The sequence below is a fragment of the Thunnus thynnus genome, chromosome 16 (genome assembly GCF_963924715.1).
Source record: "Thunnus thynnus chromosome 16, fThuThy2.1, whole genome shotgun sequence".
NCBI classification, from domain to species: Eukaryota; Metazoa; Chordata; class Actinopteri; order Scombriformes; family Scombridae; genus Thunnus; species Thunnus thynnus.
This window is the reverse complement of record NC_089532.1, coordinates 25,677,880-25,705,187: the sequence shown is the minus strand read 5'-3', so window position 1 is coordinate 25,705,187 and position 27,308 is coordinate 25,677,880. Positions and strand designations below refer to the sequence as shown.

The following is a 27,308-nucleotide window of genomic DNA, read 5'->3' as shown; positions in this document are numbered from 1 at the left end:
GTGAAGAGGTGCCCTTGTGCCCTCACAGTTCCCTCTGCAGGGCCACAGGACGCAAACACATGGTGGGCATGCGGGGTGCCAGGCAGAGCGCACAAAAGGAGCACATTGTCAGCAAGCCACCCACTGTTGTCACTTTCACTTACAGGGCTGATTATAAGCCATTGAAATTTGCAAGGTGACATGTTTTGGCTGTGCTCTCTGCTGTGCGCGACTGTGGTGGACATGGAGTGTGATACGGACATGGCGACAAAATAATTTGAAGGTGTTCATTTCCTTCGCCGTGCCAACTTCAGCACCATCCCACGAGTTGAAAATGTCTGCTTAGTGTTGACTGTTTCAAACTGTAGTGGTGCCTTTTTTAGCTTGAGACCCCTTAAAGTTACACTCAATTAATCGATAATGAAAATAATTGTTAGTTGCAGCCCTAATTTAATTTATCCCACACACTCAAAGTTAATTTTATCTCTTTTATTACAGTTTATAGCAATTGCATGGACCTGAGATGTTGCCAGTTCAAGCAAAATGGGATTTAATCTCCTCAGATTGTTTCATTTGAAGGATTTTAAGAGTCCTGAAGAGGTAAAAGTAGGGATGTATCAATCTAATCAGTGTTGGCACAGATCCTGACATTATAAAGTGGATTGAGTATTGACCATGCACTGACAGATGCACATTAAATACAGTTTTTTCAGTTTTTTTTTTTCTGTTTCCGCAATCATTCATTGCAGACTGCTGACTGTGATTTATACAGCCAAGAGAATCCCGGTGTTGGATCAGAACTGAGTACTGACAGATAACCCAGAGTTGAGATATCAGAATCCGTATGGGGAGAGTAAAAGTTGGATGGGCGCCTCCCTCAGTAAATCTATCCAGTATTTCTCAAGAAAAAAGCAAGAATTTGAGAAAAGACAGAAGACATCTTTTGGTGTAAGAAAACTATCCTTTCTTTAGTATTCCTTTAATAATCTGGAGACCTCCTGCATTGAAAAGAAAATATACATGCTCATAAATCTCAAACATTAAGTTTGAACAGTTTTGGTGTTGTACCTTGTTGTCTCCTATGTGTTTTTTCACATTTTCATTGCAGCTGCATGTAAAAAAATAAAGGAGTTAACTTTCTACTTGTAAACATCCATATCGTCATTATGCCCTCCCCTTTGAAATCTCAAAAGCATTATGGGTAATGTAGGAAATTATGAGATGGTGCAACAACAATGAAATCACAGCACTTAGAGAACAACTGGGTTGCATCAAGTAAATGACTCCGTAGCTGAGAGGAGACAGCAGGCAGGTCCACTCTCTCTCTGTGAGTGATGCTGTACCTCATTCACTGTTTATCAGAAATTGTTTTTGATAGTTACAATCGTTAAACCACTTTAATGGCCCAGATGTCTTATTTCAAATATAAATGTGATTGATTATAAACAGCCATAAAAAAGGAGACATTTTGAAAATTGGCAGATCATTTCTCTTGTACTCACATTTACAGCTTATCTCATTTTCTCTGGTAGCAGTTATTGCTTTGTTTACCAGCTGTGCAATGGAGCTTGAACCATCATGCTGGCGTTGTGTGTTTACTCACACACACTGCAGAATCTCAACCAAAGTAGGCATGGGAGGGCTAATATTCAAACTGCTAATCGACTGCAGTCAAATCAAATATGCACAGACTATTTCAATTTAGCTTCCAAGTATTTCAATAAACTCTCTCGCAGGGACTCGGCGGTGTTGTAACTACACGGTTACATAAGCGCTGATGTTGATGAGAATAGTGTCTGTGCATTCTTGCATGTAAAACATGACGCTCCTCAGTCATTTCTGTCATTTCCGTGGCGAAATAACTGCAGGAGGACAGGAAATGAAGCTTTCCTGGAGGTCATTGAGGCCATCCTGGCCCAGAATGCACTGCAGTCCCAGGCTCATGTCAGTAGAGCATCGCAAGCCTTTCCAGGACAGCTCTCTGGACATTGTTTCTGCAAAGCTCTTCCAGCAAGAATATTGACTCGAGTCAACTATAGCTGCCCCCACACACCCCCACACCCCCACACCCCCCCTGCTCCTCAGAAGAGCGCCTGTGTCAATAGCCCTTTGGACGATTCGCTACCACCACATGCAAATATTATCCTTCAAAACATTTTGCTGCCGGATCTCTCAAAAGTTCCGCTTAACACAGATTGAACTTTATATCTGTTTGCACATATTACCAAATACATTAGTGGGGGAGCGGAGTATAACACCTTTAAAGAGTCTTGGATGGAACTTTGTTTTTGCTTCTCTCAGAGCGCAGATTTCTCACATCTCGGTACTTACAGTAGCATTTAGGGGGGGAAATGGAGAGAAACAAGAGGCCAGGTGAGTAGATACAGGCAGGTTTAAAGAGGGAAGGAGATTTGTGTTGGAATGGCAATAAACAGACGGAGAATGGAAGAAAGGAGGGGGGGTGAAGCACATGGGTTATACTATATGCTGCCCTCTCTTTGATCCCCAATACGTTTGGCTTTATATGTAACATACATGGTCTTTGGTGCTGCTTTAAGCCACATACACACATACAAAGAGCCCAAATTATGTGTATTAGATATTTGATTTGTTTGTGTGTGTGTGTGTGTGTGGCTTCATCAACAAGTCACATGAGCCATTATGAACACATGGCCTAACCCCACACACACACACACACACACACATACACACACACACACACACACACATAGACTGCTCCCTGTGGATTTGCAGATAAACCTAGTCCATAACAGCCATTCCCTGCATGTCATGATATACTACACATTACACACGTGCACCTCGTCCAGGGGTTTTATCGTGATCTGTGTATGTGTGTGTGTGTGGGTTTTATGTGTGTTGCCCTTTGTTCAGCCCTCAGTTTAGCACCGTTACACACCGGGCCTCACATCAAGTAAAATTTATTTGAGCGAGAGCCGTAGTGGTATCGTATGACTTTTCACACACCTCAGCACCTCTGAAGAAACACTCCTCGGCGCTTGTCCGCATTCTGGCCCTTTTATAGTAGAACAAGACGTGTGTGTGTGTGTGTGTGTGCGCGTTTGTATGTGTGTCCTTGTTCCTGGGGGGAAGGTGAGTGGGTGTTTTGAAAGAGATGTTAAGTGTGTGCGAACGTGGTGATTAAATGAAGGACGGAAGAGATGCGGAGAGCACATGACCGCTAGAGTGTGTGTGTGTGTGTGTGTGTGTGTGTGGAAGTGTTGCGCTTTGATAAGTTCGTGCGGTTAGGCTTTGAGGCAGGAGTGAACTCTCCACCGACTGTCTGCCATACACGGGTCACTCGCAGTTCAAAAAGGCAGAATGTTGCGCCTGTGCAGCTAAAACCTTGAAAAGTCCAGACTGTTCAAAAGAGAAGTTTTGAGCATCTGGATTAGTTTTCCACTCTGTCTTGCTCATTTAGAGTATTGTCTGCCCTGGTTGAGGGGTTTTACGCTTTTTAGATCAATGCCACTATAGTAAGTCTCTGCACAAATTACATGACCCTAAATGTTTTTTAAAGGCTGCTAAGTGGAAACATTGGCAATCCTTTAATAATGTCAAAAAAAGTTAATATCTCAAAGTTATATTTAATTCTTAGTCTGCAGCAAACCTAACATTACTTTTGACCCTCCTCTGCCCTGATTCAACACACACTGCACTCATTTTTTTTTGCTCCACTGTCACTTTTGTTTAGTCTTGTCCAATTCCGAGTTATATTCCTTCCTTCATTCTTCTTCTTTTGTCTGTCTGACAAGAACTTTATGTATGTACGTGTGTGTGTGTGTGTGGTTGGCTAGGCCTCGGTATTGTTCGGCTCTGCCTGAGCTCATATCGTATGCAGCAGTTGTCTAGCTCTTGCTGTCTTGAACGCAACCCCAGCGGGTTTTCAAGTATGCAGCGGTTGTTCCAAAAAAGAAAAAAAAAGGGAAGAAAAAAAAAAAAAAAAAAAAAAAAAAGGGGGGGGGGGGCGGGGGGGGCCCTGCACGCCACTCGGCTGAGCGTGAATGTCAGCGGATAGGAGAAGACAAGAGGAGACTCCAAAGTCAGAGGAGATGGGATCCGTTGATTCAAGTGCTCGCTGAGGAGAAAATGAAAGATGGGGGAGGAGGGGGGAGGGACGCAGAGAGGAGAGAGAGAGAGAGAGAGAGACAGTAGTTGGATGTCAGCTTACTACACGGTTTTGTTGAGAGTACAGAGGATTAAATTTTTGTGTGCGTGCATGCGTCTGTCTTCCCACTTCCCCTATGCATGCGCTAGCACACACTGTAGGGTTATGAGGTGTGTGCGTGTGCGTGCGTGCGTGCGTGTGTGTGTGCGTGTTTCTGGCAAGCTGTCGGCAAACCAGCAGAGCGAAGCGAAGCCTTGAATCCCGTCCACCCTTTTGAACCCAGACTCCAAGAACAACATCTCTCACCCTCTGCTTTCCATACATTCATCACCGGGATGTTCAGCTTAATTTCTCCTCCAGTATGAAATGTCTCTCTCTGAGGTGGCCCTGCAATTCACGGACAGGCGTACCGGGCTATTGCTTGCTCTTCTGCCAGCCAAACGCTTGTCACTGATACAAGATATGTAACTTTAACAGTTGGATCAGTTCCGCCTTGCTCTAGCTCCAGTGTCTGTCTTACATCTGAATCAAGCCATATCTAATATATTGGATTTCTTCCTCGCCACCTTGGTGTCGAGCGGAGAGGCCGAGACTGCGGCGTCTGTGCTAAAACAAGAAGCACATTGTCTGCTGAAAGGCTGTGTGTGTGCGCGCACGCTCTTCTGTGATTTCAATGCATTGTCAGAGAAGGGCCGACTGTATGCATGCATGCATGTAGTATGATCCTCTTGATCTCATCCAGGCGCTGCTGGAGATCAGAGGATTATATATCTTTGAGAGAATCTGGTCATGCCAGGTAAAGCCTGTGTGTGTGTGTGTGTGTGTGCTTATGTATGCATGTATATTTGCTGGAAATCTGGGATTGATTGTGTGTGATGAGAGGAAAGAACACTCGCCTCAACGTATAGGATAATAATTGGATGATTTACTTTTTTTTTTTTTGTTTTTTCCACGCCTGCCCGAGCCAAGACAGCAGTGGGAGGGGATGGAACTTGGATTGCGTCCTTTTGACAGTGTCAAAACAATGTATCTGTTACAATGAGTAGCAATAAATCTCCCCTCTCAGCCCCTCTCTCCCTCTTCCCTCATTGTCCCTTTCGCTTTCTGACTCCATCCTTCTTTTCTCCTCCTCTCCTCGTCCTCTTTTCCTCCCTTTGTCTCCTTCTCTCTCCTCTCTTACAAGCGCTCGTTTGTTTGAAATAATTTATGAGGCCTATCAGGAATCTCAGTGAGTGGGAAGGTCATTTACAATACAGCCCACAGTGTGCTCACTCACTAGCTGTGACATCCCTCAATGTTTACATGTCCTGCCTGTCATTCTAGTGAGTCCGCTTCTCTCCCAGAGAGGTTAATGACTCGCTGCGTTATAATTAGAGCAGCTAATGAGGGTTGTCTGCTAGGAGACTGGCTGAACTTGGGGTGTGAAAGTTTTCACGTGATAATAAGCTGTTCTTGTCCGGCGGCATTTCATGATTTCTCTGCTGATGTGGATTTTTTTCAATCAATATCAGTGGTGGAAAGTAACTAAGTACATTCACTCAAGTAATATGCTTATGTATAATTTTAAAGTACTTGGATTCAACTTTAGTCTTTCCATGTTATGCTGCTTTATACTTCAACTACATTTCAGAAGGAAGTATTGTCCTTTTTACTCCTTGTACTACTTTTACTTGGAATAGTTTTACAATCTGGTGTTGCTACTTCTACTTTAAAGAATGCATATACATAGGCTTCTATTTTAATAAAAAGGGCCTTGTATATATAATGTATGGTGCTTTGCAGGGTTAATCATGAAGCATCCATGAGCTTGCTGTACACTCTCTACCATCTGCAGCAATGCTTCTCCTCTAAACTGTATTTTGACACTTTGAGCTGTCCTTTATGCCACTTTACCCCCCCTATTATACTTGTCTAAATCTGTGTTTTTTTCTCTCTCCTCCTCCTCCTCCTCCTCCAGGTTTGTCACACGCTTCATCGAGCTGGACGGCCTCACTTGCCTCCTCAACTTCCTGCGCAGTATGGACTACGAGACATCAGAAAGTCGCGTCCACACATCCATCATCGGCTGTATCAAGGCCCTGATGAACAACTCGCAGGGCCGTGCGCACGTCCTGGCCCACCCGCAGAGCATCAACACCATCTCACAGAGCCTGCGGACGGAGAACGTCAAGACCAAAGTGGCGGTGCTAGAGATTCTCGGGGCCGTGTGTCTGGTCCCCGACGGACACAAGAAGGTGCTGCAGGCTATGGCGCACTACCAGAAATACGCTGCTGAGAGGACTCGCTTTCAGGTGAGGGGAAACTCAAGTGATCTTTAACAAAAGCAAACAGCTGCCACGTTCCTTAAATTGTAGGTCATATCTCTTGGTGTTTGCATACTTAAGGAGTCTTTGCTGGAGACATGGGGCAGACAGGGATTATGGGAAAGGGCAGACAAAATATTTCAGAGTAATGCTCAAATAAATCAAGCTGTGGTCATTCTGATAATTTGGGGACTCATGCTGCAGTGCCTCAGACTCTTGGCCTCAGGTTAAGTCAACACTCTGGCCGTATTAAAGGCAGGTGAGGACATCCAGAGTTATGGAGGTCAGGGTATGTGTAGTGCTTTAGCAACTAGTAGGACTGAGTCAACACGCCACATCTCACACGTCCCCCCGGGGCGTGTGGTAAATCATGCCACCTCAGGCTAAGCTAACACCACAGGAGCTGAGTGATTCAGAACTTGAGGCCTTTTAATGTTGGTTTGAGTTATGATTAAGCTGCAGAAATATGTCGGGGGTCAGTGTGAGAGGGAGCGAAGGCTGTGAGAAGTGAGAACAGTGACCTCTGTGTTACAACGGTCCCACCAGTTGTTAGTGTTAGAGCAACTCAGCTTTGCAAATCAAGATTTCCACATCGGTTCAGTGACATGTTCCTTTTACCTCTGACTCGTTGCTACAGTATCTGATGATTTAGGCGTTGAAATATATTTTTCGATTCCCATCCAACATACTTGCTGACTAACTTTCCCATCTGTTCTGACTATCTAGACGCTGCTGAATGAGCTGGACAGGAGTACAGGCCGCTACAGAGATGAAGTCAACTTAAAGACTGCTATCATGTCTTTTATCAACGCTGTGCTCAATGCTGGAGCTGGGGAGGTCAGAACCAACACTTATATCCAAAACTAACATAGACACAGTTTTTGAATAAAGCTTGGGGAAAGAGGTCATAATTGTTTAATTCTGTATATGTGAGAGTGAAAAAAGTTACAGGATTTTTTTTATTTTACTGTGTGTTGCAACCAGTCAATTATTTAACAAGGTAATTTAACTTTTTTTGTATTATGATTTACCTTCTGTAATTTGCAAAAATGTCATTCAGAACTACTTAATTATTCAGAAGTATTCCAGATACTCTATATTATTACCCACCTCCCTATTTGGGTTATCTATTTACACCTGTCTCACCTTCCGCTCTCATTGTTTCCTCTTTTATTTCCAGGACAACCTAGAGTTCCGCCTCCACTTAAGGTACGAGTTCCTGATGTTGGGCATCCAGCCGGTCATCGACAAGCTTCGAGAGCATGAGAACGCCACTCTGGATAGGTGAGAGAGAGAGAGAGAGAGAGACACCTAATGAGCAATGGCGCAATAAAAGAATATCCTCCTCAGTAATTATTCTGGAGTGCAGACGAAGCAAATAATTACACTTCAATCAAAGGTGCAGTAAACGCTTGGTCATCTCAGACTGCTGAATCTGTCCTTCTCCACAGGCATTTGGACTTCTTCGAGATGGTGCGGAATGAGGATGACTCAGAATTGGCCAAAAGATTTGATATAGTGAGTAATTTAGAATTACCTTTAGACAGCGATTTTGTTGTCACATTAATATGAGTGACTGTACTGCTGTGTCTGTATGACTCAAATGATCAAAAGTCAAGCAGACCAATGGTCAGATTTAATTGTAATGTGTTTTTTTTTCTTAATAGACCCATGTAGATACTAAGAGTGCAGGTGCCATGTTTGAGATGGTCAAGAAGAAGCTGAGCCACACAGACGCCTACCCACACCTCCTCTCCATCCTCCAACACTGCCTGCAGATGCCCTGTGAGTAGCTACACAACAAGTCATGTTACCAAAATTAATGAATCAAATCAGCACAGCATTTCTTTCTTATTGGGATCACCTTAGCATTTCTGTCTCTGACTCCACATCCAGATAAGCGTGGCGGAGGAAGCCTGCAGCACTGGCAGCTTCTAGACAGGATCCTCCAGCAGATAGTCCTGCAGGACGACAAGGGAGAAGACCCCGACCTGGCCCCTCTGGACAACTTCAATGTTAAGAACATCATTCGCATGTAAGTGAAATCTCGTTATCCTCACTCGAAGCAGATGTGAAAATGCAGCATGTATGTCATTAACAGCTGTCATACAGTATTAATATTTCCTCTTGTGTCACATTTATATAAATATACTGTATATACAATAAAGGTCGGGAATAAATGCAGTCAGATGTTATCAAATGTTTATAAAGCAACTTAGGATAATGCTGATGAAACATTATAATTCATTCATCATATGAGAGAGTTATTTTAAGTACACTGCACTTCCCATGAGTGCTTTCTTTAAAAGCTTCTCCTCATCCTCTGAAGCTGTAAACATGCTCTCATTTCTGGAAAAATCCTTGTGGTTAGTGCATCCAACCAACTAAGATTAAAGACAAGACTGATATCAACATTATGCGCTTTAATGTCAGTATGATCGAGGCATGGTAAGAAGGCAGAGAAGCAGTGAAATATTGTGAGTTATTCATCAGAGCTTTAGTGTAGGGAAACTAGTAATCACATGCGTAATAAGACTTGTGTTTTTTTTTAGCTATTGTGCCAGTGGTCAGAGAGGAGACTGTGATTGAACAGGAAGGTGAGGTGAAGTGAAGATGGCAGCAGGGGGTCGTGGGTAGAATCAGAGGAAGCCATGCTTTGAGCGTGAATTGGCATGAAAGCGGAAGCCGGAGATCAAAAGGAAATTGCTCTAATCGCATTAAGCGGGCAGCCCGGCCAAGTCAGCCATGTTTAGGTGCGGCGAAGCAGTCACTTGGCTTCATGTAGGAGACAACGGGGAGAAGTAATCATTTTATAAAGCAAAACCAAGCATTAGGACTTGGAAGTTTTCTGTATGTCATCATGGGCACAGTTTACACTGTCGCAGAGAGAGATTTTTTTTTCCAAATGATCATTGACATTTGCTGGGTTTTGTGGTTTGGGTTTCACTGAATTTTGAAACTAATCTGGACTCGTGCAGAAGCCAAAGACCGCGGCATGTGCTGAGTGTAGGTAGTGTTAAAGGATGGCATTCAGGGCTTTGTCTATACAGTACATTTGGTATGTGTCTCTTCCATCAGTGTCTCCTCCTGACGTGCTGTCATTCTTCTCTTTCACCATCAGTCTTCTCTCCCACTCTCTTCATTTTTGTTATTTGTAAACTGAGCTTCAGGTCAATGATGAATGTGTTTAGTTTGAGCGCTGAAAGCACCATAAAGCATGTAGCGTGGTAAACCTTGGCCCCTGCTAGCTCTTACCCTGTTCACTAATTCAGCCACCATTGTTTGTGCAATCAGCACACTTTTAAGCGTAATTCTTTCCAGTAGTGTACAGAGAGCGAACTTGGACTCTGCATCTAAGCCCAGATATCCATTACTGTCCATTGTGGATCCATCATAGCGGTCAAAACCTATCCCCCGCTTTACATTACTGCCAGAGCCTTGTTGTGTTTCCATAAACTCTCCTAGAGTAAGTTATGCCTGGAAAAGGGATGCATAAACTGCCATTTCCTCATTATTTTGGCTGCGTGCCGGAGGCCCTGACGGTTAACGGGTGAAAACGTATGTCTCGTGCCGTGGCGGCTCAGAGGGGGAGGAAGGGGGACGTTAAAACAACTGTTAAAACAACTGGGAGACAAAGTCATTCATCATATGCGGTCACCATGACGATGGCTCTGACTACTCACACGTGTGCCTGACCCAAAATTAACACTCTTGTACAAATCACATTTTTCCACTGCTGAGTAAAGGTATATTTGACTAGTCAACAATAAAGTGATTGTGTCTTTCTGTGTTAATTGAGCTGAGTTGGATCCGTGGAGCTGTAATTAAAGCTGTACTGACTTTGCAATCAAGTTGAAACAGTTCTGTTCACTAATGCAAGATCTGAAAAGACTTAAATCTGATTAATGACCAATTTGCCTTTAAATTGCCTTGTGGATTTCCTCATGTGAATTGATTACAAGCATTTAAGTGTGAATCATTACCGCAGTGAAGTTACTTTATCCTCGTTGGCAGTCGTACCTCAGTACTTTCTCTGTTCAGCAGTTCCACCTCTCGTGCTCTGTCTTTTTTATTGTTTGTTTATACTGTGTGCAAATCTGTGACACTGAAACGTCTTAAATGTCTATTTTCTCAACTCTAGCCATGGCTACCACCAATGTTCAAGGTTTCATTTTCTGATCTTTTTTCTTCTCAATTAATTCTCAAAACACTGTGATGATCTTTCTGTTTCTCTTTCAGTTTTTTTTTTACATCTTACCTCATAGTTTCCCTTTCACCCATGTGAAACTCTCTAATTGTTTCATTATCAAGAACACTCATTTCTCACATTACCAGATTTAAAATTTATTTCAGAACATCAGAGTAACCCTGTTTGTTTAAAATTCATAACTGAATATAACTGATTCAAGCCCTGCAGGATTTATTTCAGCACTAATATTGTATTATACAGCTTGGAAAGAAAACTGCAACGACCCAGTCAATGCTGGCAATGAATTTGAATCCCTCACAAATGGGAAGTCAACTATTACTGCCAATGATCAGTTTGATCATTAAATTTCCTCAAAATGTCCCGGCTTGACTTAGTTGGACTGCAGTTGACCCTTACCCGCAATCTTTTTGTGCAAGGCTGTGCTCAGTTTACCTGCCTGTTTTTGTGTTGATGCTCATTTTTATCTGCCTGCTTCACAGGCTGGTCAATGAGAATGAGGTGAAACAGTGGCGAGACCAGGCAGAGAAGTTCAGGAAAGGTAAGACTTGTTTGACGCACTGCACTGGAGGAGAAAATGCATCACATTTTCTGAATTCATTTCCATCTCAATGAAATAGTTGTATGTGTGTGTATATATATATATATATATATATATATATATATATGTATGTATGTATATATATATATATATGTATATGTGTGTGTGTGTGTGTATATTTGCCTATAATGTCTATCTCCACTGTGTACCTTTATCTCCAGTTCATGATCTTCATTCACACCATGTGAACAACCTGTGCCTCCCTTGTCTGCTTTTAGATCATGTAGAGCTGCTAGCTAAACTGGAGAGAAAGGAGCGGGAATGTGAGACCAAGACCCAGGAAAAAGAGGATATGATGAAGACTCTGAACAAGATGAAGGATAAACTCCAGCGTGAGGGTGTGGAGCTGCGCTCAGCCAGGGAACAAGTCATGGACCTATCTTCACGCATCAATGACATAGCTGTGAGAAGTGCTACTTTTTATATAATATGGCATATAACATGCTGTATGAGTCAGTGATATGCTGCTCTGTAATCATGTAGCTAATGGCCAAGTGTTTGTTTTTTTCTAATGGACATTGTTATTGAATTTAAACTATATTAAATTCAATTATTTTTCCCTACAGTTTTCCCAAAGAACAATCAAAGAACAATGTTAAAGGAATGCTCCAGAATTTACAGAAAATATTTTTTGCTTTCCTACTGCAATTCAACAAGATCAATATTAACCTTTTTGTATGGGCTTTACCACAGAAATTAGTTCAAAATGTGTTTAGCCTAACTTAGCACAAACACTAGAGGAAGTCAACACTGTTTTCCAACAAAACCTTACAACCTTACCTAAACCTTTACCTTCCAAACCTGCCATATTACTCATTATAAATGTACATGTATGAAACAGGTAGCAAGAGACATTGTAGCTTACATAATTTAGCTTACGTTAGCTTACGCATTGATGCTAATTGCTAATCAACATCAGCTGGGCCCAGTAACTGAATGCAGCATCTCAGAAGTCCTGTCGTCATTGTGAAGTAGCTATGTTTACATTCTTTCAAACCTCAGAACAAAACTCAGGTGATTTTTGGATGTATTGTTGGGTAGTTTGCTAGTTAACAAGATGTAACATGTAAGTAAGACTCTTTTGGGAGTTTTTTGAAGGCCTGTTTTTCCTCATTTTGTGAAAGCTAGCTGTTTCTCCTTGCTCCCAGACTATGTGTGAATTTTGTTGGGTTCTAATACACAGAGATTAAATTGATATTTGTCTTCCTATCTAACTCCTGATAAAACAGCAAACAAGCAGATTTTTCCAAAATTTCAGAGCATTTTTGGTATTTGCCTCCAAGTACTTGTAACTCTGATAACAAGCTTTTAGTTTATTTGGGTTGGGGTTGCACTCCTATTTTTTGATGACATCTTTAGCTTTTGTTCCTTTTAATTATGAATGCATTTATCTTAACTCGGTTTTGACAAAAGCATCCGCCAAATGAATGTAATTTAATGTTATTTAAAACACAATCATTTCAATTTTAATTTCCCATTTCCCCTCCAATAGGGCGGCACTGTGTCTTTCCCGCCTCCTCCTCCTCCTGGCGCCCCAGTGGCTCCACCTCCACCGCCTATGATGGGTGGCTTCCCTCCACCTCCTCCTCCACTACCATTCAGCTGCCCGCCTCCACCACCACCTCCTCCCCCACCTGGCGCCCCGCCTCCTCCACCAGGAGCCCCTCCCATTTTTGGAGCCCCGCCTCCTCCTATTCCCTCTTCTTTCAGTTCAGCGACCACACTGCGCTCCAAGTCCATCCCTCAGCCTTCACATCCTCTGAAGTCCTTCAACTGGGCTAAACTAGGAGAGGTGAGAGGACGGACAACATCTTTCTAAACTAGTCTGCTGCTGTGCAAAAATATTAAAACTTTCTCAACCATATTTAATTTTACCATGATTGTCCTAAACGTATGATCATTATGAAATTTTTACGTCTGATGATAATACGCATTATGCCAGATCATATGACAGCACAAGATTTAGAGGCAACACCTGCTATGTTGATTAGTGTTTGAATGTTAATCCCTTCTTTCCCTCCATGCTTTTGCAGAATATGATCAATGGCACCATCTGGAATGACATTGATGACCTGAAAGCTTTCAAGATCCTTGACCTCAAAGACATAGAGAAGATGTTTTCAGCCTATCAGAGACAGCAGGTTTGGATTTGTTAGAGAGTGGATTACACAATTCTGGATTGCAGTTTTATGGTTTACAATCTGTGTGTTGTGTGTGTGTGTGTGTGTGTGTGTGTGTGTGTGTGTGTGTGTGTGTGTGTGTGTGTGTGTGTGTGTTGGCGAACATCAAACATATAGAAGTTTCAGAGTTTCATTTGAAGTGTGAATTTGGCCTTGATTATTTAGTGAAGTATGTAATGGTGAGAGTGTGTGTGTGTGTGTGTGTGTGTATTATGAGATGTTTTAAAAGGACTCGTGACAGCGCCAAGGGTCCAGCTCCAGGCTAACATGAGCAGCTGTTCACTGCTGAATGCCCTATTGTAGAGATGCCACAGAACTCAAGCTTTGCCCTAGTGTCTTTAGAGCATTTGTGTGAGAATTGGGGAACTGTCTGGGTCTTCATGGGCTCATGGATCAGTATAACAGAGGAAACAGTCAATACCACTGAAGTCACAAGGAGTCACGATACAGGAAACTTTTTACTGAAGCTAGCGTGCTAAAATAAAGAGGCAATTGACTACACCATGTTGAACCAGGGGCTAACTAATAGGATAATTGCAGTATACACGCCTTTGGGGCAATACCATACAGTACGTAGTAATTACTTCCCTCACTACAAACTAATTACACACCACTTGTCATGTGATAATATTGGGTGCAGTTGCATAAATTGACATATTTTACTGCCTCAAATGGGTTTAAGTGGAATGTTAATATGTCCTAATTAGTTTCTGGTAATCGCAGTTTAAAGTGAGGTCTGTAAAGCTCAGTGGAGGGGCAATACATGAACTCTAAAGAGGCATTACCATTGTTGAATTCCTTTATAATGCATTTTACTGCCATGCTTAAAAGCCTTTTGACAGCTAAAAGCACAACTTCACTTTGCAGACTTTTATTAAAGAGTAATGGGTCGTTTGAGGTTGTTGCTGACAGTGATTTACTGTGGGTATTTATTTATATAGAGCAGGTTTTTATTGGCGCAAGCCAACGGTTAAATGCAGATCTCTATAGATATAGCCACATAAAAACCCAAGATCTTCCTGGCTTTGACAACTCAGTTCCATTTGGCAGGAGTGAGATTCAATTCAACTGGACAATATTGCAGTGTTTATACGTGGCAGAATTGCCATTTTAAGCTTGTCATTGGTCAGAAAAGGCTTTTGTTTACATTTGCCCTCTGTAGGATTAGTTACTTTTCCACACTCATTTTTCATGTTCTTGTCTTTCCATGTCAAGGCAGATGTGGATGCCATCAAAATACATTCTAAAAAACATGGCCTCTTTAAGAATACTGAAAGCAAACTAGGGCAGTTTGTTCAACTATGCAACATAGGCACATTTCAGGCACTAGTACAGATTTCATGAGCCCCTGATGACTTAAACAGTAGATTGTTTTTCTCGCAGAGGGCTTCCCAGCTTCAGCTTGTAGTGTGCATAGTTGTAGTTCTTTGCTCTAGCCACCACCTTTTTTCTGCTTGAAGTGCTAATCTTTGCATGTGTTTTCAATTTTTTTTGTCTCTCTGCACTCTCCGACTGCCTGGGCAGGACCTGCTCACTAACCAATCCTTCAAACAGGTAAGTTAAAGGTCTTCCAGCTTCTTTACAACACGGTTACCTACCTTCATTGCACTATCCCCTTCTCTTCTGCGATGCTGCAGGCAGCCAGCAAAGAGAGTTATTTATATCATGAATGTGTATTTATTAATGTGATATGTAACAATGGGTCATATGACTAATTTGAAAGGTGTTGCTCATAGTGGCAAACCCACAGAGAATTATCACTCAACTCTGCAGTTTCCCTCAGCTCTCTGGAGCTTTTTTAGCATCTTTGAACTTATTGTTTTGATGTTCTGACCACTTACTGTCTTGGTTCATTGTCACCACTCTCATTAGTGTCACTTCCAGATACAGCAGGCAGCTGTTGAAAAAGCAGTGGGGAAAAAGCCAAGTAGAGAGGCAAATTTAGCAACTAGCTGGTCAGCATAGTGGAGCATTTAGCAACTTAAGTGTCAGATAATTCCCTCAAGAGTTGGGTAAAACCAAAATAGAGCTAAAAGGAGAGAGAATACGGGACTGACATTCTTCTGGTCCCTAGAAACATGACTCCAAATGTGTAAATAGGCAACTGTTTGCTAATCTGTTCGCTGTAGCAACTTTATAAGGTGATAACATGTCCATGTTGTATTTTCAGCTTGTTTCACTGCCCCAAGTGGTTAATAAAGTCAATTACTGCAAGTTTAAATGTATTATTTTCCTCCCTGTATGAATAACAGTGTAGAATATATAGCAAATAAATAAAACCGGTTGGCTGTAGACTTTAGAGGTTTGTGGAGGTTTCCAAAAGCCCAGGTGTAAATATAGCATTAATCTTAATCATCTTTACCTTATTTCTCATTATCATCCACATTTCTATCTTAGTTATTGTGTTGATTACCATCAACATGTTTCATTGCCTTAATTGTCATAATTCATCATGAAGTGAGCAGAATATGCCTGAATTTAAGTGCAGCTACTTGCATATTGGAAAAGCCTCCAAAACCATGTTGCCTCACACAAAAGAAATAAAAAGAGAGTTCAAACACCTGACCACATTTTGATCGCCGCCACTTAATAATGGTTATAAAAGATGAAGGGGATAGTCTTCAGTTGCATTGGCTTGAGTGCACAGGCTGTACACAAGCTGGCAAATTTGCCTTTAGCGCGTGGGCAGAGAGGGCTTTGGCAGACCCAGTGAATGGGAGTTGTCCCCCTAACCCAGTGCCAACCTCAGTCTGCTGCCAGGCACCGTAGGTCAACGCGGGCATGGAAAAACGACACTTTCTTTACAAGCCGCATCTGTTTTACATACGTCATACCCAGCAACCTCAAAAAGGACATTTTCTGGCAAGCAGGAAACCGGCTCGGACCATAAATAGAATGTGTTTAACATTCAGCCCCAACCATTTTTCTCAGACATGTATTCTTTCCCCATGTGGATTTTTAATACTACATTTGTGTGAAGCTTACAAAAATATCTGACTCGTCTGAACCAAGTTTTGAACAGTGTTTCCTGTTCTTCTGAGAGGTTTATAGGCCTGCCCGCATTGTGTTTTGCAGTGGTGACTCACCAAAAAAGATTTTCTCTCCTAAGACCTGCTTTAGATTTGCTGCTTTTACCGAGATGATTTTGTGACATTTTTTGAATTTACTCCTCTTTTTTCGATGTTTTTGGACACATTCATCAATTCAGTCCATTATTTATCATTTTTAATGAGATCTGCATTATAGCCTTTCAGAAATGATGCATAACACCTGACATATGTAGTTACTGACTGCAAAAACAGGTCAGTGATCTTGACCCGGGGCCAACTAAAGTATTTGGCTAGAGTGCAACCTTTTGTTCTGCGCTTGATAGTGGCGGTGATCAAATTGCAATAACTGACCTCAGTTCTTTTTAGTTTTTTTCAAGTTTAAAAAAAAAAATCTGTTCCAAATTAACACATTGTTAAATGCTTAGAAGGGGTCGTGTCATCTCTAAACAAGATAGATGTCAAGCAGATGTGAGGAAGAGGCATCTCATTGTGCAGGCATTGCGTTTTGTTTGAGAACTCTTACAAATGGGACTATGTTGCAAAGTTAATCTGTTTCTCTGTCTTGATCTTTTTTGCAGAAAGAGACGGGCTCTATGGATGACATATACGTCAGCACGAGGAAGGTCAAAGAGCTGTCGGTCATCGACGGCCGACGTGCACAAAATTGTGTCATCCTGCTTTCAAAGTATGGGTCCAAGTCATAACTATTAATTATTCTACATCATGCCATCAGTTAACAACTGGATATTATTAACTGCATTATGATTCTGAAGTGATTGTCCCAGCACAGGCTGATGTGAAATACGTGATACTGCAGCCTTTGGGTCAGGGGTTAATGTTAACAGTATTACAGTGTGGAGCTGCTTGAGGCGGGTGCCTCTAATGTCTAATACAGGATATATGTTTTTAATGGACACACAAGGACAGCTGTCAGTGTAATTAAATTAGCAACCATGTGTTTTCTTTTTTGAAAGGAAGAACAAACTTAGCCCTATTACAGATGAAAACATCTAGGAAAGGATGCATCTCAGGGGTAGTGTTCCGATTTCAACAAACTAAGGTTTTTATCTATTTTTAAACGCTCAAGGATTGTCAGTCTCCAAATTTAACCATATAAAATCAATTAAGACACATAAAATTGACCCCCCCCCCTCCAAAGTGGCTTTGAGTCCAACTATATCTGACCGGAATCAATTGTCATCATTTAAGACCCACCCAACAATATGGTTACCTTTTGTACATCTCCTAACAGCAATAATCCAAAACCCTTTAGAGAATTTGAATCCTAACCCCCTTTTCTTTACAGATCAATAAACAGGCTTCCTAAGGCCATCCTCTGTCTGACAAAACTGCAGCATGGTCCCTGAACTCACTTTCGTGTCAATAGTAAATGACCCAGGGGTACGAACTAGACCCAAATGGGGTCAGCAGTTGGTCAATAAGGCTTTGATGCACAGACTAACAATGCTGTTATTGATCACAACCCAGCACACTTAACACTGATCAGATGCACTGGAAACAGCTGGCAGTGCCCCCGGGGTTGACATTGGTCCAGACCACAGAATATTAGTTTCACGCTCAGAAATGTTGGTCCAGGTTTGTGTGTTATGTGTTAGTCCATTAAAACATCGTCCAAATGAATGTGTTCAAATGTAGGTGTGAATACAAACTCTTAAGAATGATGCTTTTATCCAGAATGCAGCAAACATTGTGTAGTGATCATATGTTGCCATTATTAACTACAATTTTTTTTTCTCTGTGTAGGTTAAAAATGAGCAATGAAGAGATCAGGAGGGCGATCCTAGAGATGGATGAGAGAGAAGAGTTAGCCAAAGATATGTTGGAGCAGGTGAGGTTGGATACCTGCTTAATGGACATGTCCAGCAGCGTAGTAGCAGAGCTCATTAAGTCTATTACGACTGGTAGGCTAGCTAAAAGCAATGCATATAGATTTGATTGACAGGGTAAGACTTGCACTTTGCTAAGACAAAGTGACAAGAGCTGAACAATAAACTAAATATAAATACAGGTGAGATTGTTGCCATGTACTGTTTGTACAAGATCATGGTACAGGAAGTACAATAGTGCATGGCAGTGCTATGAAATAAATATACTAAATAAAATATATAAATAAAAAAGAGAATTTTCTGGAAAATGTGTGATAATGTAGATTTTAGTTTGCTCGACTCACTGTAGCTTTGACATTTGGGTTAACACTGCCCTTGTGTCTTTGCAGCTGCTGAAGTTTATCCCCGAGAAAAGTGACATTGATCTCTTGGAGGAGCACAAACATGAGCTGGAGCGCATGGCTCGGGCTGATCGCTTCCTCTTTGAAATGAGCAGGTACACAGAACTACTGTATACAGCTTTGCTTCACATAACAACATTGGTGTGCTATGTGTCTGGTTTTTTGTTGTTTCATGTGTAAAACATTTTTGATTGCAGCCAAGCCATCTGAAATACTTGGAGATACTTCAGTCAGGGCTGGTGTGAAATATACTGAGCGATTTTTTTAAATAGCTGACTAATCCTGTCTATCGGTTACACAAAAAGTGAGTGCATGATACGACAGAGGTGACATGTTTGTATAGCATATTGTCTGACTGCTAAAATATTAAAAAAGCACAGTGTCTGTTCAAAAAAATGAACTTGTGAGGCAGCAAGGGGAGGCTGGGATAAAGAAGGAGCCCCAGATGTAGCTTTGATTCATCATTTAGCTGAGAAAAGATGTCACGGCTGCCCTTTGATACATCCAAACACATCAGAGAACAGAGACATCTTAAATCAGCAGTGATCTTTTTTCTGAATTCCATCCTTTCTAAGAATCTGCACTGTTTATACAAGATAATTAAACCTTTTCATTTCCTTTTGTGAAATATTATCCTGTCCACTTTCTTTCCTTTTGACCACATCTCCTTTGGTCTGAGGAATACATGTGGGATTTTGTTATTTCCCTTTTTTGGCCGTTTAATATCCCCGGTCCCTCTTTGAAATTCACTCTCCCTCCCTCAGTGAACTTTTGGGCAAGTTTAACATACCCATTTGTCAAATCTCCAACTTGATGGGTGCCTATTACATGATAAAAGGCCTGTGAGTGTGTTTTGGACGATTGGGTGACTTCTAGCTTTGAACTTACACTCCCTGGAGACAAATGTAACTCACCTCCCTTTCTGTGTTATTCCTTCTTCTCCTCATTTTCCCTCTTTCTTCCCTTCATCAGAATTGACCACTACCAGCAGAGACTGCAGGCTCTGTTCTTTAAGAAGAAGTTTGCAGAGCGTCTAGCTGAAACCAAGCCTAAGGTGGAAGGTAAGGACAAACAGCTTGGTGGTAATTAATAGCTTATCTCTGATAATGTGTTTAAAGGATTAGACTGGCAATATTCTGTATATTTCTTATTGTTAACCAATCACATGAAAAGCACTAAAAACAACAATGACCAACAATGAACTTTATTACAACTACTTCGGGCTAAAGTACATTGCCTACTTATTTCTGCATAACACGTTCAGTGTGTACTTCAGTCGTTTATTGACACGTGTCAAATAAGTGCTGTGTTAAGCTCGGGTTGGGGGTGCACAAAACTCCATCCTCTGTCTAGGAGTGGCTAAGATTGTGAGATTGACACTAAAATGAGAGTAGCTAGTCCACCGTAAGGTTCAATCCACCTTAAGTGAGCCTGGTCAGGTTAGGCTAACCCCCTTTATTTTTCCAGCAGTCGGGAAAACAACAGACGATACTTTTCTCAGTCTTGAGAAGCTGCAGCATTTATTAACTGACACTGTGTCACATTCACCGCCACTTTTCAGCCGCTCGCTCAACCACACACTCACTACGCACGCACATTACACGCTGCTCTATTCCTTAAAGGAGCTATGCTACAAAGAGTTTCCCAGGCAGCAACACAGAGGTTGACTCATGTTTCGGAACAACGCTGCACAGAGGCTCCCAAATGCTATTGATTTCCGAATTAATAGATATTTGGCGTTATTTTTGGCATTTAAAAAAAAGAAAATTTTTTTGGCCTGGTAGAGGTTCTCATTGGCCTGGCGGCCCACCAGGTCTGTACATTTATAGGGGAAACACTGCATTTATGCTTTAAATGGCTGAAATATTAACTACCATTGGCCTCCTTTGATCAGAACTGTCTTAAAACAGTGCACTTATTATGTGGTTTAAACAGTGTTGCATACAAATGGGGCAGAGGATTAAATTAAATCTTGTAGAACATGTTTTTAGGGTGTACTACTTTGATATGACTGTACACGGTTACACGCCGGAGGCAAAAAAAATGTTTCAGACACTAAAAATGTCATCAGCTCTGAACACTTTGACCAATGCTTTTCACAATGCCCTGTGAAATCCCTTCTATGTGTTCAGTGTGCAAGTGTGTGTGTATGGTGAGAGCGAGTGTCTAGTTTTTCCCTGCAAGCAGGCTTCCAGGTTACCAGGGAGGCTGTTTTGGAAAGCTGGCCCATGTTGAGAGGGAAGAGCCTCCCTCGTAAACACTGCAGCTCAGTTCAAAGACTGAGGAAAAAGGCTTCCAATTAGGTCCATAGACGTGTGTGCGTGCACGCGTGAGCACATGGGTGTGTCATGACTGAGCTGTCATAATGTCTGTTTGAGCCATAGCTACTTGAAAGACACTTCCCTGTTGACCTAAATGTATTCTGGGCCTTGATGAGAACATCATATTATATATGCCAGCACTGTTTTATTTTCAGCGAGTGCTGACTGACAGTTTTGCCCTGTGTGTGCTGCAGCAGTTTTGTCAGATTGTATGGTGTTTAATTAGTCTAAAAACCTGTGCACATAAAAACCAGGCGCATGCATGTGATACGAGCACACAGAACACTATCCGTGAGTGGAAAAACATCCTCGCATTTCTGCTCCGCATGCACAGATGCAGTCCCGCGAGCACAGGACTCTGATGAGCGCGAGCTCGACCCTCCCTACACACTCGCAACTGCTCAACACTCGCTTGTTCGTCAAGTTGACTTTTCAGACTTTGGAGGAAGGGATGGAATAGACAGTGGCTGATGTCTCTGCTTCTTTAATTGGTCACTTTGAATACTGACCATGACCTTTGATTGGCTGTTTGGTTTGATCACTGGCACAGTCAAAGACAGTATTTGCCTGAGAGAACAACCATTTAAGCGCTAAGCTGGATAGAGGAAGTCAAACCAATCAAAGTTTTGATAGGTTCTGATTCCAGCAGTGCGCTAACAAGTATATAATACATGCAGTCAGATACAAGGCAAAACATAATACTTGACATAGCTCAAACAATATTCAGAATTAAGAGAGCAAAAATAGAAATTAAATTCATGTGGATGTGAGGTTTGGTCACACCAGTCTGAACAGTACATTAAACATAATGAATAAGCATGCTACGAGTAGATGTGAACATTGCGGACTACAGGAAACAGTGGAGCATGTATTTTTATACTTACCTAGATATCAACAAGAGTGACAGACACTTAAAATTACACTCCAAAGGAATCACATGACACTAGGTATTAGAGAGATGTTGCAGAGGAGTTCAGGGGTTGTAGGGTACAGGGTTATTTTCAGATTTTTAGAAAACACGGGAATTAATAGGAGAATTGAATGTAATTGTATAATAACTGTTTAGATCCACACTCACATCTAGAAGGTGGTGGTATGCACCTAAAAGCTGTTTGCAATCCGCCATTAAACAACAAAAGACATCAGCTACCGTCTATTCCATCTCCGCCTCCAAAGTCTCAAGTCAACTTGACGAGCGAGCGAGTGGCGAGCAGTCGTGAGCACGTCACAGCCCCATGTTCGCAGGACCGCATTTGTGCTCATGGAGCATAAATGCTCTCTTGCAAGGATGCTTTTCCGTTCACATATACTGTTCTGTGTGCTTGTATCACGTGCACGCGCCTGTTTTTTACGTGCGCGGCTTTTGAGACTAATTAAACGCTATAGATAGGATATCCATTATAGTTTGAGATCAAATAAAATGTATCCTCTGACATGCATTAGTGGCCAGCAGGAATGGAAAGAAAGTACAAGCAGAGTCATAATCCTGTGAGTTTGAGTATTGATTCAAGCCTCCAGAATCTTTGTTGTTGGATCCAAATGTTCCCAAACCACACAGCTCATCGATGCCCATAATAAAGTTCTCATCCCCTTTTATTATTCATGTTACTTACTTGTCATATACTCGAGATGAGACTACATTGCCCTGGACCACCCAGCATGTTCAATAGAGGCATTTCAGAAGACGGTGCAGTGTGCTGCCAGGCTTTTCTGCATCCAGCAGAACACTGTCAGCAGAGCCAAAAGAATGGTTCCCATGATGTATCACAGCAGAAAGAACTGTAACAATAACAATATGGATTTTCTTAATGATTTTCACATTCACACTGAGGTTTCCTCAGTGGAGAGAGGGAAGCACCTGCACTCTGCCAGAGAGGTCTGTTCTCAGGGGGAAAGAAACGGACGGCATGGGGTTATGTTTGGAATATTCCCCTCCCCCTGCTGTTTTATGGATGGTTGGAAGGACTTGATGGGTTTCCCCACCGAGCTGCCCAGTTGTTTTGAGGAGTATTGATCAATCATTATGATGAATGTTAAAAATGAAGGAAAGGATGAGAACCTTTGGGCCATGTACAGTGGAGGCTTTAGTTTGCATGTGTGTCCATGGGGGCTGAGTAGAGAGACAGAATGGAAGGGGATGGAAAAAGGCCAGTTTATTATGTAATATAAAAGGTTAAGTGATGCACTACACAAAGTGCGCACATTCTGTATCAATCACCTATTATATGATCTCTCCAGCTGCTTCTCTCTCTCTCTCTCTCCCCCTTTTCTCTCAATGTTCTTTTCCTCCAGCCATCCTGAATGCGTCCAAGGAGGTGGTTCGGAGCAAGAGGCTGACTCAGATGCTGGAGGTAGTGCTGGCCTTCGGCAACTTCATGAACAAGGGCCAGAGGGGGAATGCTTACGGCTTCAAGGTCTCCAGCCTCAACAAGATCGCTGACACCAAGTCCAGCATAGACAGGTGGGCCAGTGGGGATTGGAAGTGGAGGTCAAATTAAACCTTAGCACATGATTGATGAATTTTGCATCAGAAATCATGCCCCTTCCTCTCACAGTCAGATGCACAGGAATGCACAGATTTTACAGGCATACTGGTGGAATCAGCACAGTGCTAGTTACTCTGAAGTCTGTTGTAGATAAATGTCCAGACATTTGTTTAAAAACCATATAAATAAGGACCCCAGAACTTCAGATCTTGACTCATAATAACCTTTTTGGTCAACATGAAAAGTAATCCAGCTGATTGTTGTCCGTGCTGCTGTGGTTATGATATATACTGCTAGTTGCTAATAGATACAGCATGATTTTCCTAGACACTGGCTGCAGTCGAATAGTCTTTTTTGCTTAGGAAGGTTCCTAACTGAGTGAAATGACCTGGAGGTATCTAAGTGGCAGCCATGATAAGAGCTGGTTGAATTCTCTACATGCTAAGGAAAGGTGCTTCAGTGCTTCCTTTCTAAACTCCTTTAGCATAGGGTACACTTGACCATCCTTTTACGAAAGGAAAGGAGATAATTCTGTCCCACAATTCTTTGCGGCAGCAATATTTAAAGTGACCAAGCGACACACCATTCACAAACTCAAACGATTAAACCCACATCACACATCCACAGCGGTCTGTGTCCCCTCCGTCCAAAGCTGTGTTCAAAATGTTTGAAATTTAAGAATGACGATACGTACAGTAGTAGATTTGTAGCCTAACATGTTATGTCTATCTTGCATACATTTAACATTCATTTTTAATACAATAATTGGGATTCAGGAGAGTGAGCGTGAACAAGCATTCTCAATGTGACAATTTCGTTTCAGTTTTGTGACTGGTAGCCTATATTCCTTTTTTAAATTTAATTCCGACCTTGGTAATGAAGTGATATTTTTCACCGTGTTGTCCACGTTTATATAGCCGGCATGAAACAACACGGTAAAGACACACAGGGTGAAGTATGTAATATGAGCTTTTTGTAGTCCATCTACAGAGCATTGTAGTTTCGCCACTGCAGATCCGCGTCAATAACATCCGTCGTCGTTTAATTACATAGCCCATTGTAAGTGCAGTCAAATTCTCTCAGCACCTTGGCTGTCTCTTCCTCATGAGTCCTCATGAATTCTCCTTCACATCTTTCCTTGACCTCATGACGTTTTCCATCGAGGTCAAGGAAAAGTGGTTAGAAAAAGACGATGGGAGGTACTTTTCGACTGCAGCCATTGCTTATTTTCTCCAATGGGCAATGTTACACTTCCTGTGTGCATCACCCAAAGCATGATGGAAACTGTAGTGCCAAAACTGAAAACATATTCATCCCAAATGGAAATAAGACAAAAAAACACAAGGGAGTGACCTAATCCACAAAAATGTACCAGTGCATTTACTAAGGCTTGAGGGTCCTCATATTCATTGACCACTGACATTCTCCTCTGTCCATTGATATATGGAAAAGACCCAAACAATATCAAAATGCATAAACACCTTTTTTAATAAAAGGTGATTTAGAAAATGTATTGTATAGTACCACTTCAAAAAGTGTAGTAGACGCGCACATCCAATCAACTTCAAACAGGTACTGGACCAAAGAAACAATTTACAAAAGGAAGATGAAAGTCCGCACACTGTAGCTCCCTATGATGCAGTTTAATAAGATGTCCACTAGTGACGTTCTGAGCTACATGCTCTTCTTCAGAGTCTGAAGATGCAATTAGTAACTATCTGTACTATAAACCTGCAAATAAAGGGAGTTAAAACTGGGCAGAAACAGCTCAAGGTTCAAAGGGTTAAAGATTGTGCTCAAGATGATCCTTTGTTGGGTAACTCTTCAAGAAGTAATATTTCCTAGTGAATTTAAAGTATGTCTGTACTTGTGATTCAACAGGAGCATCACCATGTTGCACTACCTGATCATGATCTTTGAGAAGAACTACCCTGACACGCTGCACATCCAGGGAGACCTCAGCAGTGTACCAGAGGCTGCAAAAGTCAAGTGAGTTCATTCTTAGAACACTGAACTCATGTTCTCTCCTGTAGGGACCCTCACAGTGAAAAGACACTTTCACCATATCTACAATAAGGCATTTAAAGTATTGCAGTGCCAAGAGTTGTTGGGTAAAAATGAGGCACTTTACTAATATCCGGTTTTTTCTTTCTTTCTTTCACCAGTTTGGCGGAGTTGGAAAAAGAGGTGCACAGTATCAAAAGTGGACTAAAGGCTCTCGAGGCAGTGAGTTTGTGTCACGTTCCCTCCCATTGGTTCTTCTCCTGTCTGTAATTATGTTTTTGAGCATTGCAGAGAGGGACAGCAGGGTGAAGTGTTTAAATGCTGGTAATGTTCCACGCTCACATGGAACGCTAAATGTCACATTTGCAACCACACACAGAAACAAGGGCTTACTGTACGTGCACACACACACACAGAGGCATGTATTTCACAGAAAGCTTAAGTGAATATGAAACATTCATCAGCCTCACAAGTAAATTTACAAGGTAAATTTTTAGTTTGAAAGTCACACGCCTCTTGTCTGTTTTGCCACAGGAGCTGCACTACCAGCAGAGCAGGACGAGGGAACGTGGGGATAAGTTTGTGGCCGTGATCGGTGACTTCATCACTGTGGCTGGCTTCAGCTTCTCTGAACTGGAGGACCAGCTGAGTGAAGCCAAGGACAAGGTAGCTAACTGCTTAACCACTCAGTTAGACAACGACTAACGTATGTGAATGTGAGAGCACATCATACTGTAAGTGTAAGTTCATATGTCCATGTGGGTGGCTTTAATGAATCCTTTGCTAGTTGTCCTCACTGCCAAGCATTCATGTCAGACAGATGAGGATGAGGAGGAGGGAGGAGGAAAGACAAAATACTGAAGGGAGAAACTCTTAGTCCAGTGTGATGACTTCAGCAGCATTGGGGAAACCCAGCACTGAAAGATTACCCTGGATTCCCCCTTATGTCTTCTTGTTGTTTGTCTCTTTGAGTTAGTGTTTTAAAATCCAACACTTCTTCTTCTTTGTACATCTGGGACAAACGGCCTTTTGAACCCTGCTGGCTCACGTATTGATGTATGGTAGGAAGTATGTGAGCTGAAGATATCAGTGGAACTGTGGGAATCCCAAAGGCTTAAAAAAGTAGACAGTGTTGAAAAGATTTATGCGAACATGTTATTTAATTTGCAGGCCTCTGGTGTTCTGTTACACATTTAGCATTCTGATGATGACACATTAAAAGCTTTTAAATCTTGCAAACTACATTCAGTAGTTACATTTAAATAATATTGTATTCTGCTTTATTACAAGGCCCATGTTTTATTCAAAATAATTGACATAATGATGCTAAACACCCCCAATTGCTTAAATTCTCCAAATGATCAACAGATTGTGAGAGAGATGGAGTGAAAGAGAGGAGGAAGGGCCCTTGGGTTTCATGTAGAACCTCCCTTCTACTTAATTATTTGTGTAAGGAGGAGGCCGGTTAAAAAACTGGAGGGGAAACGGGCCAGTTGGGACGTCACGGGAAAAGAACGGGAGGAGCAAGGCACCGGTTAAAGTTGGAAAACAAAAGAACCTGTGTTCACCGGCCCAGACTCTAAACACACACGTTTCCTAACAGGACCGTGTGTCTGTGGCTCTGTGTGTGTGTGTGTGTGTGTGGTTGGTAAGTGGGTAGTCTGACGCATTAACTCAAAGCTTGTCAAAGCTCCTTGACGCGACGGTTTCCAGTGGAATACAAATATGGAAGTGTGGGTGTGCGGTCAGTGTTTCGGACTTAAGAAGGTAGAAGAGGACGACTAAACAGAGCAGGCAGTCCAC

The 27,308-nt window shown here is 41.9% G+C and overlaps 1 protein-coding gene across 3 annotated transcripts in view; it reads left to right on the top strand.

Annotated features, from left to right (window-relative positions):
* daam2 (dishevelled associated activator of morphogenesis 2) overlaps positions 1-27,308 on the top strand; it is a 98,780-nt gene that overhangs the window by 61,498 nt on the left and 9,974 nt on the right. For 2 of the 3 annotated variants that reach the window (XM_067614919.1, XM_067614918.1), the window contains exons 6-24: positions 6,063-6,396; positions 7,135-7,245; positions 7,589-7,692; positions 7,860-7,926; positions 8,076-8,193; positions 8,305-8,443; positions 11,098-11,156; positions 11,435-11,619; positions 12,709-13,008; positions 13,250-13,357; positions 14,921-14,950; positions 17,025-17,131; positions 18,211-18,295; positions 18,683-18,789; positions 19,667-19,755; positions 23,308-23,476; positions 25,383-25,490; positions 25,667-25,727; positions 26,040-26,171. In XM_067614919.1, the coding sequence (XP_067471020.1) occupies positions 6,063-6,396; positions 7,135-7,245; positions 7,589-7,692; positions 7,860-7,926; positions 8,076-8,193; positions 8,305-8,443; positions 11,098-11,156; positions 11,435-11,619; positions 12,709-13,008; positions 13,250-13,357; positions 14,921-14,950; positions 17,025-17,131; positions 18,211-18,295; positions 18,683-18,789; positions 19,667-19,755; positions 23,308-23,476; positions 25,383-25,490; positions 25,667-25,727; positions 26,040-26,171 (2,413 nt within the window). The remainder of the gene's footprint in view (positions 1-6,062; positions 6,397-7,134; positions 7,246-7,588; positions 7,693-7,859; positions 7,927-8,075; positions 8,194-8,304; positions 8,444-11,097; positions 11,157-11,434; positions 11,620-12,708; positions 13,009-13,249; positions 13,358-14,920; positions 14,951-17,024; positions 17,132-18,210; positions 18,296-18,682; positions 18,790-19,666; positions 19,756-23,307; positions 23,477-25,382; positions 25,491-25,666; positions 25,728-26,039; positions 26,172-27,308) is intronic. The other variant, XM_067614920.1, reaches the window with a different exon arrangement.